General features: G+C 35.2%; 1 protein-coding gene across 7 annotated transcripts in view; it reads right to left on the reverse strand.

The window, feature by feature from the left end:
- Positions 1-17366, reverse strand: part of grm1a (glutamate receptor, metabotropic 1a) — a 69377-nt gene extending 52011 nt beyond the window's left edge. The window contains exons 1-2 of one of the 7 annotated variants that reach the window (XM_087298356.1): positions 17185-17366; positions 10757-11610 (exon numbers count right to left, since the gene is read on the reverse strand). Coding sequence is in view for 3 of the 7 variants with exons in the window: in XM_087298353.1 (XP_087154479.1) it covers positions 10757-11492 (736 nt within the window). In the remaining 4 variants the exon portion in view is untranslated. Of the gene's footprint in view, positions 1-10756; positions 11611-13310; positions 13653-17184 lie in introns of those variants that run through there. The other 6 variants (XM_087298358.1, XM_087298353.1, XM_087298352.1 and 3 more) reach the window with 6 other exon arrangements.
- Positions 17367-17873: the final 507 nt, after the last annotated feature.

Below are 17873 nucleotides of genomic sequence, written 5' to 3' on the forward strand. Positions count from 1 at the left end.
CACACTGGACATTTGACCCGCTGCGCTGGCCTGTTTGTAAGGTAACTATTCCCCTCCTCTTGGCTGTTAAAGCAATACTTGTGGATCCAGACACAAGCGTGCCTGAGGTGCGAGTTTTCTCCACTGTGTCTGTTACGGATTACCTGTGATAACCATGTATTATGCGCACATAGACTTTAACCAAGGCTGTTTTTCCCACCATCGGTAAACAGCACTTTCATTTCTAAAGCCCTTTCTGTTGAGCAGGTAAAGACAATAGAAAATCATAGAGACCTCTACTGTCAGCGCTCAAAAGCAAGCAGGATCATATTTACATTAGTTTCTTTCCTTTAAATGCTCTTCATGCTGTCTTCTGTGCTTGTATTGGAGATTTGTTTGATACATTCAGAAAGAGTGTTTTCTTTGAGCAGGTCAAATTAAGGGTACAGTTAATTTATCTTACTGCTGTATTAAAGAACAACATTGTATTACAAATAATATATAAATATATTTATAGATTTTAATAAAAAAAAAAAGTTTTTTGTGTTGTGAAGAAAAAATCTAATTATGTATGGTAAACATCGTTAATGCACTGAGATGAACCGAGATATCGAATTGAACCGAACCGATGGCATGATAATAGTAACCGAACCAAACCATGAGACCAGTGTAGGTTCACACCCCTACTCCTTACAATTATAGACCTTTTTCTTTGCTACTGCATAGAGGGTGCCATAGTGACCAGCGTCTTCCAGTAGGATGCTTAGAACGTCCATTTACAGCGTTTACAACCGGTAAGGTGTGTGTTAAAGCTGCTATAATGTGTCTTTCATTTAAAAAAATATTTGCATACTGACCACCGGGAAAACTCCCAATCATAGATATACATATATCTGTGTATATATCTCTGGCTCTGGATGGCCAGTACACTGCACCTTGGTCCTACATTAATTTCAAAGGAGCGCTACCCTGTACTAAAATGGCAGCTCTATTGACACATTCCTTCCAATAGACAACAATAGCGTAGGCGACATCTAATGTAAATATCTATGGGGTGTTGCTATATGATGCTGCCAGGCCATACTGGGTGATTGACAGGGTGTTGATATATGAGATTGCTAGGCTATTCTGGGGGATTGACAGGGTGTTGCTATGCAGTTTTCTAGAGTGTTAATTGTAGCCAAAGAGCTTAGACTGACCAAGAGGCGACACTCTAGTGTAATTTGGGAAACAGCCACTAGAGGGCACGGCGGCCATTTTGGAATGAAAACTCCAATAGAACAACAGCATATTATAAGTCTGTAAAATAAACTACAGAAAATTGCTGATGATTGAAATAGTAAGTGTTGTATTGTCGTCTTTCAGGTTGTATGTCGGATGCCCTTCCAGCTGCAACCCATCTCTGGGGAGCACACATACACTCATTTACACATACACTAAGGACAATTTTAGCTTACCCAGTTCACCTATACCACGTCTTTGGACTTGTGGGGGAAACCGGAGCACCCAGAGGAAACCCACGCGAACATGGGGAAAACATACAAACTCCACATAGAAATGCCAATTGACCCAGCCAAGGCTCGAACCAGTGACCTTCTTGCTGTGAGGCGACAGTACTACCTACTGCGCCACCTCTCAATATATAAGATAATGAAAATTATTAAACTATGCTTGTTTTATTGGGATACTTTTGCGATCATTTACACTTTTCGTTTGATTTCCAATATGATAAGCGAAACACAAAAGAAAAAACTATAATAATAATAATAATTTATTATTATTATTATTATTACCACTTAGTAAATATGGTCCAGTGCAGTGCTGGGTGATTAATCGAAATCGACATTCAGAACCTTTTAATTATTCATCCATTTTCTTTTCCCTATAAACAATCTAATTTTTAAAGGACAATTTTTTCAATTACTTTCCCTACGTGTCACATCACTCTACTCTTTTAAAGGGCGTCCACTTTGCAGCAACATCTGAACTCTGGTCAAGTAGGACGATGAACCCATTTTTGAGCCTTACTTTCCACTATATTGACAATGATTGGAAGCTGCGCCAGAGATGCCTTGAGACGGAATATAAAACTTGTCAGTGACAAAAAAATGTTTCAATAAAGTAATTGTTGATTAATCGTAATTGAGTTAAAATGTTCAATTAATCGAGATTTTAATTTGAGCCCAAATCGCCCAGCCCTAGTCCAGTGTTGTTTTGGACCTTACTGACTTTCTTTGCATACAGTTGAACAGTTGAAACATAAACCATCAACATGAGAATGAAAATAAATTTATAAATAAATAAATAAATAAATGCTCTCAGAAATTTATTTTTATTTACAATTTATTTTGATAGTTCCTTTTACACATTACCTTTATTAACTAACTCTCAATGGAATATTGGCAGTGTAAAAAGAAACTTGTTGATTTTACCTGTTACTTTTAAAGTGATTAGTTGATGTAACTTAAAAAGGGGAATAAATCTGATGCTATAAAGTTAAGTAAATTTACAAAGTGTATAATTCTAAAAATATATTCAGATCAGCTAAACAGTTCCAAGTAAAAATGGATTTACTCATATTTTAAAGTCAATTTTAAACTTTTAACTCAAGTTTTACTCATTATTTTAAGTAAAGAATTAATATTATAATATTATACAGTAGCTAAAATAAACCTTGTATCAGCAGACTGTTAAGCTAGGGTTAGTAGAATAAGTATGTATACCCTTTTAAAAAATGCTGGGTTCCACACAATCAGTTAGTGTTGAGACAACATAAAATAATTAAGTGAACTTATTAGTTTGTTTACAAATTTAAGTGAATGAAAAATAAAAACAATTAAGCTTTCCTCAATGGAACCTCATGAACTGTGTTGTTTCAGCTCATTTTAAATAGGTCATTTGAACAAATAGCAAACGCCATTGTTTTAGTGTGGACTTGCAAACTTACTCATGGTCAGTACAATCTATGTTGCGAGTGTCTAACTGTACATCCCTCTATACTGTCATTCTTATATTTAACCACCACTTCTTTATTTATTAAACAAGCTGCCAAGCAATATTTTACATTAAGGGCCATCTGACTGAACATGTTCCTTTAATTATATTGCACAGGCATTGCAAGGTAACTAGACAAGTAGGACACCAATAACACTTGAGAATTACTGCAAATTACCATAATAGGTCACTTGAACATGCCGTGTCCTTTTCAAAATATTGTGTGAATTCAAAACGGGTCTGTACAAAAGCCTGCAGCTCACGACGTAACACTTTAAACATCTTCTGTTAAGTCCTACATCTGCACTGCCAGGCAACATGTACATCTTACTGAGCAGGCAGCAGAGGTCAGCGCTGTTGACTGTGTGTACAGTCTAATCAGGAGAGATGAGTGGTGTGTGGTCACTTATGACTGTCTGGAGGTCAGAGTCTTTGGAGTGGGAGTTCAGCACGTTCACACTTCTGCGACTTCGTTTTTTTCCCCCACTCCCTTTGTGATTTTATTATAGTTTCTCTTTCTTTAGGTCTTTAGGTTTTTATAAAAAATAAAAAGACAGGATTTTAAGTCTTTAATTGCCAATTTCACAAATTATGTCACTGATATGGTGAAGAAAACACACAAAATGACATATTTTCAATATAAAAACTAAATGTGGACTGGATTGTTTTTTGTTTTTTTTTAAGAATCTTTTTATTGAAATATAATAAAAATATTACTATAAAATCACAATCATATTTACATCTTCAATTTCAATTTAGAGAAAAGAACAAAAATAATGAGGAAAAAACAAAAGCAAAAGAAAAAGGGGATTAAAAAGAAAGAAAAAAGAAGAAAAAAGGGAGGGCACAGGTTGTTTAAATAAGTAACAGATTATTTAAAATAAACATTGTTGAAAGTGTTGAAAATAGAAGGCATGCACCAGATCATCAATATGACAATGGCTTGTTTAAATAAATCTTTGGAAATAGGGGGACTATGTGGATAGGCTAAGTCAATGTCAGTTTATTTATCTTTTCCTGTTTCATTTAATAAATTCCTGAAATTTGAATTTGAAATAAGATATATAAAGGGTATCCACATTTTCTCAAAAACAGTAAGTTTGACTGGATAGTTTTTTTTACTTTTGACACAGTCTCAGACATGTGAAAGTTTAGTAACAACACTGGTTTGACGCATTGTTCGATTTTTCTTTTTTCTCCAAAATGTACTATTAGTGGCTGTTTTTGCCTCATTGACTTCCGTTATAACCACATTTAAATACAGTCTTTGTTTTTATTTACTCCATGTAGTTCTATAAGCTGATGTGCATATTTTGATTTTCTTAGACACATCAAGGTAAGTGTGTAAAGGTCACTTTCACACAGACACACACTTTAATTTGCCAATATACTCCATATAAAACTGATGATCAACGGTAAAAATAACTAATTTTAGCAACAAGGAAAACCACCAACAATCAAAAATGCATGACTATGATGTCATGGTTTTGTAATCAAAATAAATTTGGTTATAATGGAAGTGAATGGGGCAAAAACAGCCACCAACGGTAAATCAGGAAGAAAAGAAAAAAAAAGAAAATTAATTTAAAAAAACAATGCATCAAAGGCAGTGTCGTTGTTTTTACATTCCCAAGACCTTGATAAAAGGTAAAAAAATAAATTAAAAAATCCAGCAAATCAGTGACATCATTTATGAATTTGGCAAACAACGGGTTAAAATCCTGTAATTTTCTAAACAATTTAGTAGCTTTGGTCAGGACTGAGGTTGATTGTCAGATTTAGGCAGAAAAAATTGATAAAATATTTATCTGATGCATTTTTACAGCAGTTTAATTTAGCCGGTGTTTTCATGCCTAACATAAAAGGGCAGTAAATTTGCACAGAGTGCATTGTTGAGTTTGTTTGTTTTTTAATTCAAAGTATTTTTTTCAAAATGCATGTCAAAATAAGATTTGTCACCCCAATCAATATAAATGTAATCAGAAAATATTTTTCCCCAAATAGAGCTATTAAAAGCCATCTTGTGAAATAACATTCACATTGCAAAATATATTGCAGAAAAACAAAATGTTGCAATGTCAGATTTTTCCAATATCGAGCAGCCCTAACATAAATATCTAAATAATTATGAATAAATATATAAATATAGATAAAAACACTGTTTTATACACATATGACTCCAACCAGAGTAAGAAAAGCACAGACTGATTTGCTAGGAAAAAATTGCTGTATTGATTTTTACTGCTGTTTATCTGTTTTCAACAAGAATTATTGTGTTTATTAATTAAACAGACCTGTCAGTCAAGACAATAAACCAAAATAGACACCGGGGTTATTATTTAAACCACACACTATAATCTTTGATTTTATGTCTTTGTTAGATTAAGCGAATCCGCTTGACAAACCATTCAGCTGGAAATAAAGAAAGCTAGTGTGATGTTACTGATGTCCTCTTGATATCATATTAACACCCTTTGAAACATTTAGGTAAAAGATTAATATCCTAAGGCAGACAGCTACCAGGATGAACAATAAACAAACGGTTTGATGTTAACACTTAAAGTTCGCCGCGCTGTTGTTTTGATGATAACTAATTAGCATGTTGACTTGGCTGCTTTTAGAGATATTTTTTGGCACATTTCAGCTGCTCACGCTGGAAGATCGGCCAAGCCAGATGAGGAAAAGCAATGGATGACCAGCTTAAACCAGTTAAGATCAGCAAAAAGGGTTCTGATTATTTTAGCAATATATCAATTGAACTTTGCCATGCAAGCTTGTGTCAAATTAGAAAAGTAGCTATTAGATTAGACTGTTAATTTTAGTTATTATCTCATACTTGACTAGAGGATGTTTTTTGTTTAAACAGTTTACTTTGATAATACAGGTCAACAGCTACCAGCACTTTCAGAGTTATTAAAACATATACAGGCAAAACTAAATAAATGCTGAATGTTTTCTGAGGTTGTGAATTACTGATAATCCAACACAATCTCACGGCAATTCGTAACTTTTTCATTTAGTGGCTAATTCGTACAAATTCGTACGATCTAATTCGTACATTTTAGTAAGATTTGCGTATCCCCCAATGAGGGTTGGGTTTAGGGGTGGGGTTAGGTGCCACGCCTCCTTTTTAAAATCGTACATTTTCTTATGACTGAACTCGTACGAATTCATACGAATTAGCCAATTAACTGCCAAAATGTAAAATACTTACGTTTTCTTGTGAGATCAGGCTGGATAATCATGTTGTGTATAATCTTTCTCGAACAGTTTGCTATACAGGGCCTTATTGTTTCTTCAGGAGTCACAGGTATTGTTGTTTTTGGGAACACTTTAAAATAATGTTCCAGTTAATGTATTCACTAACATGAATAAACTAAGGATGCAGCGATTAACCGATTTCACTATTAACCACAATTTAATTCGTCACGGTTAATTAATCATAAAGGCTTCTCAACACCGCATTTTTGCACAAAACAAAACTGCTGCAACTAAACAAATTGATGCTAACTGTGCGCTAGTCTAAATTTCTGAGCTTCTACACCGAAGCTAATACCCAGGCACACAGGATCAACTATGGCTGAGGCTGTTAAATTAGAGCCGCCATTTAATTTTGGTCACAAGTTAATTTTGCGTGCATATTGGGAGTGTGCATATTTAGTTATTGGAACCAATGTGCACAAGGTGCGGAAGCGGCGCAGCGCGCTCAAACTTTCCAGGCACACATAGTTGAAAGAATACCGCAAATGCACCATGAGCCACGTGACAAGAACTGGACCGATCAGCTTCATACTTTGTATGGAATATACACATTTCTACTCTAAAGAAAAAAAAATACAAGCTTAAAAATACCAAACAATTTTGTAATATAGTTGATTAAAAGTTCCAAAGGTTCAGCAGTCTTTGACTATATTTGTTTTCTTTTTCAAGTAAAATACTTAGCTAATATGTAGCTTAGATTTACATTAGACAAACAATTGTTTTAATTTAGTCTTATTTTTATTTATTTATTTATCATGTGATTTTCTAAACAAGTAGTGTTTTGAAAGTATGGATAATTATTGTGATAACCGTGAAACCGCGATTATTCCTTAGACTATAATCGTACAACCAAAATCTATAATCGTAGCATCTCTAGATTGAACAAACTATTAGTAATACATTTATTATGGCTTTTATTAATGTTTGCTAATGTTACTTAATATTATTGAAGTTAAATAACACTATAGTCCATGTTTACTCCAAGTTCAATAACTGATGTCAGGCACAACTTTGTATTTTAAAAATGCATCTTAAACTATGAAGAATAATAAATGCTATACAAGATTATTCATGCTTAGTTAATGTTAGTAATAATATTAACTAACATTAAATAATGGACCATTATTCTAAAGTGATACCATATTTTTTTACTGATTTATATTTATTTTATTTTTTAACTTTCAAATTAGCAATAGTGGCCTTTTTATCTTCTAGTGAAGCAAACAGTATGTGTGTAGCATTTGTTTTTTTTTTTAAATAAAAAGTCTTAAAATGTAAACAACTTATAAAAAACATCTCATAATCTAAATAAGTTGTCATTTAATAAGAATATGTTGATAACTCAATTTTGAAACTGTCAGATAGAACCTTATAATTCTAAGGTGACGATATATCGCAGAATAAAAAGAATTGCAAATTTAGATTTTTCCTGTGTCATGGAGCTCTAGTCTCTAACGAGTGAATTTAAATGTGGCTGGATAATTAATGTAATCAAAGATCTCTGCTGTTTCTATGAGCAACAAGTGATGTCCAAGACAGTTTGTGATGCTGTGTTTGTGAGTTATTGTCTACAGTTCATGCCTGATAAAACCATTACATAGTCACTCATGAGAATGAAAAGTCATCTAACTAATTAGCTTTACCAAAACAACAGAAAAGTGGCCTGAAAATCTGAATTATATTGCATATTTAAATATCTGACTATGGTGCCACCTTACTTCATTCATTCATTTTCCTTTGGCATAGTCCTTTATTCATCAGGGGTCATCACAGCGGAATGAACCTTCAACTATTCTGACATATTTTACACAATGGAAATCCTTCCAGCTGCAACCCAGTAGTGGGAAACACCCATACACATTCACACACACACACACACACACACACACACACACTCATACACTACAGCCAATTTATTTTATTCAATTCATCTAAAGCGCATGTCTTTGGACTTCGGGGGAAAACTGGAGCACCCAGAGGAAACCCATGCGAACACAGGGGGAACATACAAACTTCACACAGAAATGCCAACTAGCCCAGCTGAGACTCAAACCGCGACCTTCTTGCTGTGAGGCAACAGCGCTAACTACTGAGCCACCGTGATGCTTTAAAATATTAGAAATAGGAAAGATAAAAACAGAAGCTTGTCGCTAACCAAACTATATCTTAGCAGCTGTTACATTGCATTATATTCAGTAAAGGTTTTAGCCATGTTTTTTCCTGCTTTTTCCTAGTCCTATTTGACCTTATTTACTTTTCATTCTATCAGCTATCGAGGACCATAATTAAAACACCATCAGCATAAAAGAAAACAAAAAGTGATATGGCCTGTGAGGGCATTAATCATCTCAGTGTGTGGTTTAACCGACAAGCTTTCCACCTCTGGACATTTTATAAACAAACCAACAACTGAATTGAAAGTGATATGCATAACAATGCTGGAGGGAGTGACACACAAAAAAAGAAAAATTGTGTGTGTGTGTTGAAGGCGAGAAAGGGAGAATATATTATTACCCTCATTATGTATGGAGAAACTGACTGAGTCATTAAAGGTTGCCTCCATATGCAAATAATAAAAGGTCTTTGGTCCACTTGGAGCACCAATTTAATGGGAGTGAATTAGTATTTATGTACATTTAAAGAGGCGTGCACTCGTTATCGTTGAATACTGTTTTTCTGATTGTTTTTTATTTACTTGTTAATTTACTTAATTTAAAAGCTACTTCTGTGGATGTTTAAATTAAGAAAACTAAAGTGTGTTGAAATACGAAGTATAACTAATTTAAGATAAACTAGGATTCAATCGCCCTCCTAAAGCAACAATGGAGATAAAGATTTCATGTCTGGCTTATATTTTGAGCTATGATCAAGGCAACAAGCTTTGATCTACTAACTAAAATAATGGCTGACCAGAATGGAAGAGTTTTAACTCATTCGATTTAACTGGACGTATACGAATGTTGCACACTGTATAATGGGATACTGAATGGACTATACAACACTGTTTATGTTGTTTACCAATACACTTAAATATGTGTTAGATTTAAACAAAATGATTCAAATAAAATGTGAGATAAAATAATTAAGTTAATTTGACTAACACAACAAATTAATTTTTATTACCATAAAAATATCCCATGTTTTTCCATTTACACAACCATTAAAGAAGCAGATTCTCGTTTTGATTTTAGAAAACTAACATTTTTTTTTCCAGCTAGTTTGCCCAGTGCATTTGAATCGACTCTGAAACACATACAAATGTTACCTCAACGTTTGGAAAATATTAATTTCATTTCATATTCCTTCGGCTTAGCCAGGGGCTGCCACAGCAGAATGAACTGACAACTTATACAGCATATATTTTATACGGCAGATGCCTTTCCAGCTGCAACCCAGTATTGGGAAACACCCATACACACTCATACACACACACACACACACACACACACACACACACATACGGCCAATTTAGTTAATTCAATTCACCTATAGGGCATGTCTTTGGACTGTGGGGTAAACCAGTGCACCCAGAGGAAACTCTCGCCAACACAGGGAGAACATACAAACTCCATAGAGAAATGCCAACTGGCCCAGCCGGGACTCAAACCAGTGAATCTCTTACTGTGAGGCGATGGTGCTAACCACCGAGCCACCATGTCATCTCTTTTGGAAAATAATAAAACACAAGATTCAAGAGCCCATGCAAAAAAAAAAGTGAACAAAACATATTGAGACTTGCACAGTGACGTGGCATTCTTTTACACACTTTGTAATTGCATCTGTATGAATATTAAGGAATTTACTGTATTATTATTATTATTATTATTATTATTATTTGTGTGTTTGTGTGTGTAAAATAGAAAGGCAGTTTGTATAAAACATTTTGATTTTAGCAGATTTACTTTATGTTTATCCAGTAGATTTACCCAATGCATTTGTATCTATTTAAAAATAATATTGTTTTCTAACAGCTGGTTTAACTGTATTTTCAAGTTAACATAAATATATAAATAATTACAGGATAATGTCATATTTTTTACAGCGATATATTTCTAAAGAACTTCGAACAATAGTGTTTTATCTGTTAGAAAAATGCATGCAATATAAAACACCTCCCTGCTTTTCTTACAAAGCTGAAACCTGCTTGCATAAATTTCCTCAGCTGAGGGATCATCAATAGATATGCTCAATCTTATCAAATCAATGTGTGAATATTATATCAAACGTTTGAGTCAAATGAGAAGAAAAAATTGTTTTGCAAAACAATGAAATGACAGACAAATATCAAATAAATAATATTAAAAAATTCTCATTGGCTGCCTATTGAAATGACATAGTCTACTTCACCTGTATGTTCATTTGATCAAATACGTATACATGCATAAAAGTTTGAGATAACAGCAAGTTGTACTACACATGCTACCTGTATGGGCATAATAGAAAATACACTTTTTAGAAAAGTTTTCTAAGGTATGTTGGTTCTTAATGAACAGTGAGAACAGCAGGTCCTGCAGTGACTTACCTTCTGTATGTACAGCTGACACATAAGTCCAGTTATAATGCTTGACAATGTCGAGCATGGCGCGCGCCTGCAGCGTGTCAGAGGGCACGACACGGAGGAAGTATTTGAAGAGGGTTTTGTCGCTCAGGTCTATACTGGTGGCCGAATAAGCGATTTGGGGGATGTTGAACAGCTGGAGGAGATTCTGCACCTGGATGGCCACCGAGCTGGAGCCTGGACCTATGACTCCAGCGATGGGTTTCTTGCTGGGAGGAGGCTGGTTGGAAGGCGTCCCGTCGATGCACCATTTAGATCCGTCTTTATCGTCCCGAATGGAGATGAGGGAGTCTCGGATGAACTCGATGCTCTGCTCCAGAGCCACGGAAGAGTGCCAGCAGGAGTCCCGGATCTCGCAGCCCAGGGTGATGTTGGGCAGCAGGTTCTGGTCGGCGTTAATACGGTCCAGAGTGTGGAACATCGCCTCCACTCGTTGGATGCCGTACTGCTCGCGCACGTCCCCGCATTTTCTGTCAGCCACACGCTCAGCGGACGGCTGGTGGTGCACGGAGAAGAGCGCACCGATGATCACGTCGCCGTCCATGCGGGCGACTGACCGGGCCGCCGCGCGCTGGACCGCCGAGCGCTTGAAGATGTTTCCAAGCGCGTGAGATAAGAGTGTCGCTAGAAACAGACACAGGAGCAGTGGAAAGTGTCCGCGCGAGGCACAGGGCATCTTCAAGCGTGGCATGTTCCACATCGTGAGAGGGGCATAGCGTGCGAGCTGCTCGTGCCAGCGGTGCTCGTTTCTCTGCAGTCCCAGATTCAATTAAGCGACCATGATGCGCACGTGTGACAGCGTGAATGCGCCCTGACATCTGAAGAAAACACATAACGCAGAGTTAGTTACAGAAGAGATGTGCATTTGTTTAGAAAAAATGCTCTTTTTAAACATGGCACCTGTTAAAAGTCCATATTATTTAACAGTGATGAAGTAGGAAGTGATGTAATGCTGGGTGAGTTTTAACAGTTTAAGCAATTAGAAATGAGCTACATTACATGGATGAGTTGTACGGTCTAAAAGCTGAGATGTAATATTTATTCTGTTTAAAATAATTGTGTATCGTCATTGATGGTTCTATAAACATTGAACGTCATTTCCATTACACAAAAAAAGATCTTCACGGTTATTAGTTTTTTATTAAACGTTCTGTTTTGACACAAACTCTTGACGAGAAAACTTATTTTAAGAACTCTTTTTTGGGAGGGGGTTAAAGAATGAATCGTCTTTGTCAACACTCTGAAACCACAATTTTGTAACTTTAAAAGTGTAGAAACACTGCAAGAATAAATACAAAGACAATAAATAAAATCATGATTGGTTCAAAATTTCGTTTGAAATCATATTAATGAATGTTAATTGGCAAAGCTGCTATCAACAGTTGTTTTACAACGCCCAAACAAGCTTTCAATCTGCCAAAAACTCCATGACTGCGAGTCTTAAAACTTCATAATTTGTTTTCTGGACCCCTCCAAAATGTAGCCTATAATCCTATATTGTGTATGCCACATTTCCTGAATATCAGAGTCTTTAATCATTTTAGAGTTGTTAGTCAATGTTCCACGCATTTTATTTTTATTTCGTATGTATATTTTATATTCATTGCATTACATTTCCAATCTAAGTGTGTACAAATTAAAACTGCCCACGCTTGCAATTAGCGTTAGAGTTCAACTAGTGGTGTAGTTTGTTCCAACAGCTACATTAATGTTTATATTAATGTTCATAAATTAGGGAGAAGATTTGCAAATACGTCGTCAAGCATTTAGACATTTTAGAGAGCCTAAAACACTAAGCTTTCGTTTAAAAATATATGATTTAAAATGTTTATGTCAACTGTAAAGGAAAACTTACGTCATTATTTAGCCTATGCATGATAACTGGAGAACGGGAGACTTTACAAAAGAAATTATAATCACGCAATGAAATTCATTCGCAAGTTTTAGGGAGGTCGTTTTTAACGTCTAATAGCGGGGCGATTTCAGCACCGCGGACAGCGCACACAACCATGACGGACACTGACCGACAGTAACGCGAAATAGTATCCAAACCACAAACACTGAAGGCAATGTGCTGGCAAACAATACCTCAGGTAGGCTACTGCTTGTCCCCTTAAAACTAAATTCTGCCATACAGAAGTCAGACTTATTTTCATGCAGAACGAGATGTAATTAATCCCCGTTATATCACCAACGTTTTCCTTTAAGTCTCAATCCTGAGAAAGAGCAACTACAACAAGCCTTGCAACAACTATTGTGCCAATATGACACATCGCATAGATAAAGATACCTCACCGTGCATTTAAAATCTTCAAATTGTTTCATTGCACTCAATATTTGTAAGCATTAATAGCTTACTCGATTGCACTCTACAACAAATAAGCTATTTTACTGTGCAGTGCCTTCTGTGAGCTATATACGCATTAGTGACACTGTCGCGCATCTGTCCGTACCTGCAGTTGCCAGCAAAAACAAACAACAACAGAAACATCTGCACAGGAATTCGATCACTACGCACCTGAGTCAATGAGACATCGTTTTACCTCCGCCAGAGACAGCAGCTGCACTGATGGTACACTTCAGCTATCAGTGTGCAACCCAGCCAGAGGAGCGCTCTTTCTCTCTCTCTCTCACACACACACACACACACACACACACACACACACACACACACACACACTCTCTCTCTCTCTCTCTCTCTCTCTCTCTCTCTCTCTCTCTCTCTTCAATTCAAAAGAGCTTTATTGGCATGACTGTGTGAAATATAGCAGAGTATTGCCAAAAAAATAAACAAACTACAAATCTCTCTCTCTCACTCTTTCTCTATGCATTTTGGTATGATTCTCCAGACTTGCTGGTTGGGTTATCTGTACAAGTTGTCAAATAAGTAGTGATGTACTGTATGTAAACCGTGTTGGGGAGTAACTAACTTGTAATTATGTTAACTGTAATCTGCGAGTAATTACATTTACTTATGAATATATTAACGAAGGGGTTCAAATCTGAATATTTTCTATGAAATTTGCTGAATACTATTAATCCGTCGCCTTGCTTTTCTTGATGAACATGAAGCCTCCTATTTGAAGTTAGTTTGGAAAAGTGAGTTACAGTTATCAGTGTTTAGCTCTACTGTAACTGTGGTTTAAATGTTTGACTTTATTTAACAGTTACAGTCAAGAGTAAAAAGTGTCTCAGTGGTTAGCCTCCACAGCGTAAAACATACGCCGGAATAGTTGGTGGTTCATTCCACTGTGGCGACCCCTGATAAATAAGAGAAGCCAAAGGAAATGTAATTAGTTACATTAATAAATTGAAATACACTAAGAATCACATTTTATATGGGTTAACTTAATGACAAGGCAGCATGGTGGCACAGTGGGTAACGCTCACGCCTCACAACAAGAAGATTGCTGGTTCGAGCCTCAGCTGGGTGAGTTGGCAATTCTGTGTGGAGTTTGTATGTTCTCCCTGTGTTTGCGTGGATTTCCTCTGGGTGCTTCGGTTTACCCCACAAGTCCAAAGACATGCGGTATAGGTGAATTGGGTAGGCTAAATTTTCTATATTGTATGTGTGTGAATGGAAGTGTGTGGGTGTTTCCCAGTGATGGGTTGCAGCTGCGTAAAACATATTCTGGATAAGTTGGCAGTTCATTCCGATGTGGCGACCCCCGATTAATAAAGGGACTAAGCCGAAAAGAAAATGAATAAATTAATGAATAAATGAACTTAATTAATCAATTAACTTTATGACATTGACAAGGTAACCTTACCAACAGTGTGATAAGCATCATGTGTCAAACATGATAGGACTTCACAGCTAGTCAAGATATCAGAAATTCAACTGTAAAATATAATTACCTTGTTTAATTATTGAATTAATTTAATGGTTACATTGTGTGAGAATATTATGTATTTACCAAATTGCTATGCACATTCATATTTTATGTGCATACTCATGTATGGCTCATTAGCAGCTGATTCTATGGGTTGTTATACACAGTCGCCATATTGGAAAGGTCAAATCTGGTCCGTCAATGTTGGAAAGCAAGATGTATCTGTGAAAGGTTTTCCAATTTCTTTATGAATTTATAAATTAATAAAATTAATTAAATAATTATCTTACCTTTTTTATAACCAGGCTTAATGTTTTGGCATCTTCGAAAACTCATTCCTTTTTACACTGAATGACGACATGTTGACCATTCTAAGATTGCAATGTCTTGATTGACCTAATATGGCATCTATGTATACATGTATCATACACAAGTACTTGACGTGTTGATCTTATTGCTTTTTTGTGCATGCTCTTGATGTTTCTTTTTAACTTGTCTAGTAATACCCTAGTATGTGAGGGTTGTTAGGTGAAATGAAGAGCTTGAAAGATTTTGTAATATAAATTAAAAGAAAAAAAATTAATAGAAACATGTCAAATGTTGATTTCCTTATGTCTGTCTGTCTACTCTATCTATCTATCTATCTATCTATCTATCTATCTATCTATCTATCTATCTATCTATCTATCTATCTATCTATCTATCTATCTATCTATCTATCTATCTATCTATCTCTTTGTCTGTCTGTCTGTCTGTCCATCCGTCCGTCCGTCTATCTACACTCAAAAAAATAATAATATTTTAAACTTGTTCAAAGTACTTATTTAAAATGAGCTGAATCAACACAATTCTTGAGATTTCTTCGGGACAACATTCATTTTTTAATGTTTAATCCACATACATTTGTTAAAAGTGTTAAGTTAAATTAATAGATTTGTGTTGGGGCAACATGAATGAATTGTGTGGAAATTAATAATTCTCATGTGAAGCAGAATGACTGACTGCTTATCAAATGTCTCCACTGAAAAAGCAGCACACTCTTCTGAAGTTTTAGGCTAGTCATTGCGGTATGAAAAGCAATGATCTGTAAAGGCATACAGTGCCATCTGCTGTAAAGTTTTTATTTATAATTTCTAGATTCATCGTGGGTTCACGAGTGCATAATTTGTATATCCACAAAATAAACTTCGCTATTATTTTCTAAAAAAAAAAAAAAAAAAATAAATAAATAAAAAATACTGATATCTAGGTCGTTGAGCAATTGAAAGTTATGAAAGCCCCTTGAATCTACAAGTCATTTGAACCGAAACTGCTTTTTATGTATTACAATGGCGCTCTCTAGCGATGTAAAATGAACATTAAAGTACATTTTCAGAGGATATTTTTGAGAGGGTCTGGATCAGGATGCAGACCTGGTACAGTGCAATCTGAGCTGCATCCAATGCTTTTTAATGGGCTCGCCTAACCTCATCCCTAACCCTACCCGTCACAGTGGCGTCACTAGCTCCAGTGAGTGCAATTGTGTCTGACATTGCATCACTGAGTGATGCAGTGTCAGTTTGTATCATAAAGGCTGCATCCAGATATTATTGGCATTTTAAATAACCTGTTACGTTATATAGCTGCACTTCACACAAAATGTTTACAAACAAATCACAAGAATTGCATTTTTAAATTAACACGAAAAAGGGTGCCGATCATTTTCCCTCTGTCATAGTTTGTATACGATTGTATTTCTTTTTTTCCCCATGTTATAACATTACGTGTTAATATTAATATTTACAAAAACTTCAATAAATAAATTGATAAAATGTATTTAGTTGTATTTATGTATTTAGACATAAAAAGGGAAATGTAAATATTACTTAACGTTCATTTTTAAATAAACTTATCCACTGGGTGGCAGCACACCAAGAGTTAATGACAATATCTGCCATGTATTCTAACCTATATTTTACAGTCTATGATTCTAACTCCATAAGCAAAATTTATGATCTGCTGTTTTGTTTATCCTGTCCTGCTAACTTAGACTAATGTTAATAGACACTTGTCTGGGATAACACAACAATTGGCATCTGTTTGTGCAATGTCAACGCAATGTAAAATATTTAAACAAGCTGTACATTGTTTAAATACCATTAATCCACAGATTGTTGAGTACCCCTCATAAAACACTTTATAAAATAGACTATATATTTTTTATTCATTACCATCTTCAATATATTCAGTGGCATTCACCTGTTCTTTCTCACAAAAATGGTAGGTGTCTCTAATTGTATAATATCAGAACCAAAATGTAATCTACATTTTTATTAAATCAGACATGTACAATCTGAGACTATAGAATCGTTTAAAATGAAAAAAAATCTGCTAATTGAAAAATACGAAGATTTAGGGTTACATTTCTCTCATTCACAGTTCACATGTTAGCCTTTTTAAACTAAAAATAAAAAATAAAAAGAGAAATAAAGGTGCGTGTAAAGTCGTCCCTAAATCAGAGAGTGGTTGTCGTTATATCATGGCGTTTAAAAACCTATAAATGTCCTATAAATTACTCACCGGCATTTTGCTGGGAGTGCTGGTAAAAGCTCAAAGGGTAAGAGCACTTTATAGTGTTTGGAACGATGGCTCTATAAATTATTAATTTTGCAAGCAGCTTTATTTTTATACATGGCAACATTTGGAGGAAGTGTACGCAAACACGTGGCAATAAGTAAGTAGAATGGCTGGTAAAACTACTCAACAAAGTCCAAAAGTAGGCGGGGCTTAACACATATGGGGCCCTAACTGTGAAGATGTGGTACAAACCATTTCAGTGTGGTCATGTCACTGCCCCATGAACTATTCTGCTTGTTATCAAACTATTTCATAACTGTAACAAGATTCAATTATTCTATATTATAATTAATATTAATTATATTATTCATAACTGTAACAATTCAATTATAACTTAATGTTAAAACGGCTATCATAACATTATTTAGCTCTTTTATTCTCAAAAGCTATAGAAATAAAAAAATGTAAAACAGGAAATACCCTGGGACCATTGTTTTTGTTTACATCCCTTAAAATGATCTATAAACACTATATTAATATTTAAACTTTTAAGCTAGTATTAACTAGGCTCTTGTCTTTCATACTAAATGTCAAGTTTGAAATATTATCTAAATAGCTTTTTCATAAACTCTGTCATTGCTAGGATGAGCCGACCATGTGGTTTTTGGTTTGTTAGTGTCAGTTGTCAGAGT

The sequence above is a fragment of the Danio rerio genome, chromosome 20 (genome assembly GCF_052040795.2).
Source record: "Danio rerio strain M-AB ecotype USA chromosome 20, GRCz13ab, whole genome shotgun sequence".
Classification (NCBI taxonomy): domain Eukaryota; kingdom Metazoa; phylum Chordata; class Actinopteri; order Cypriniformes; family Danionidae; genus Danio; species Danio rerio.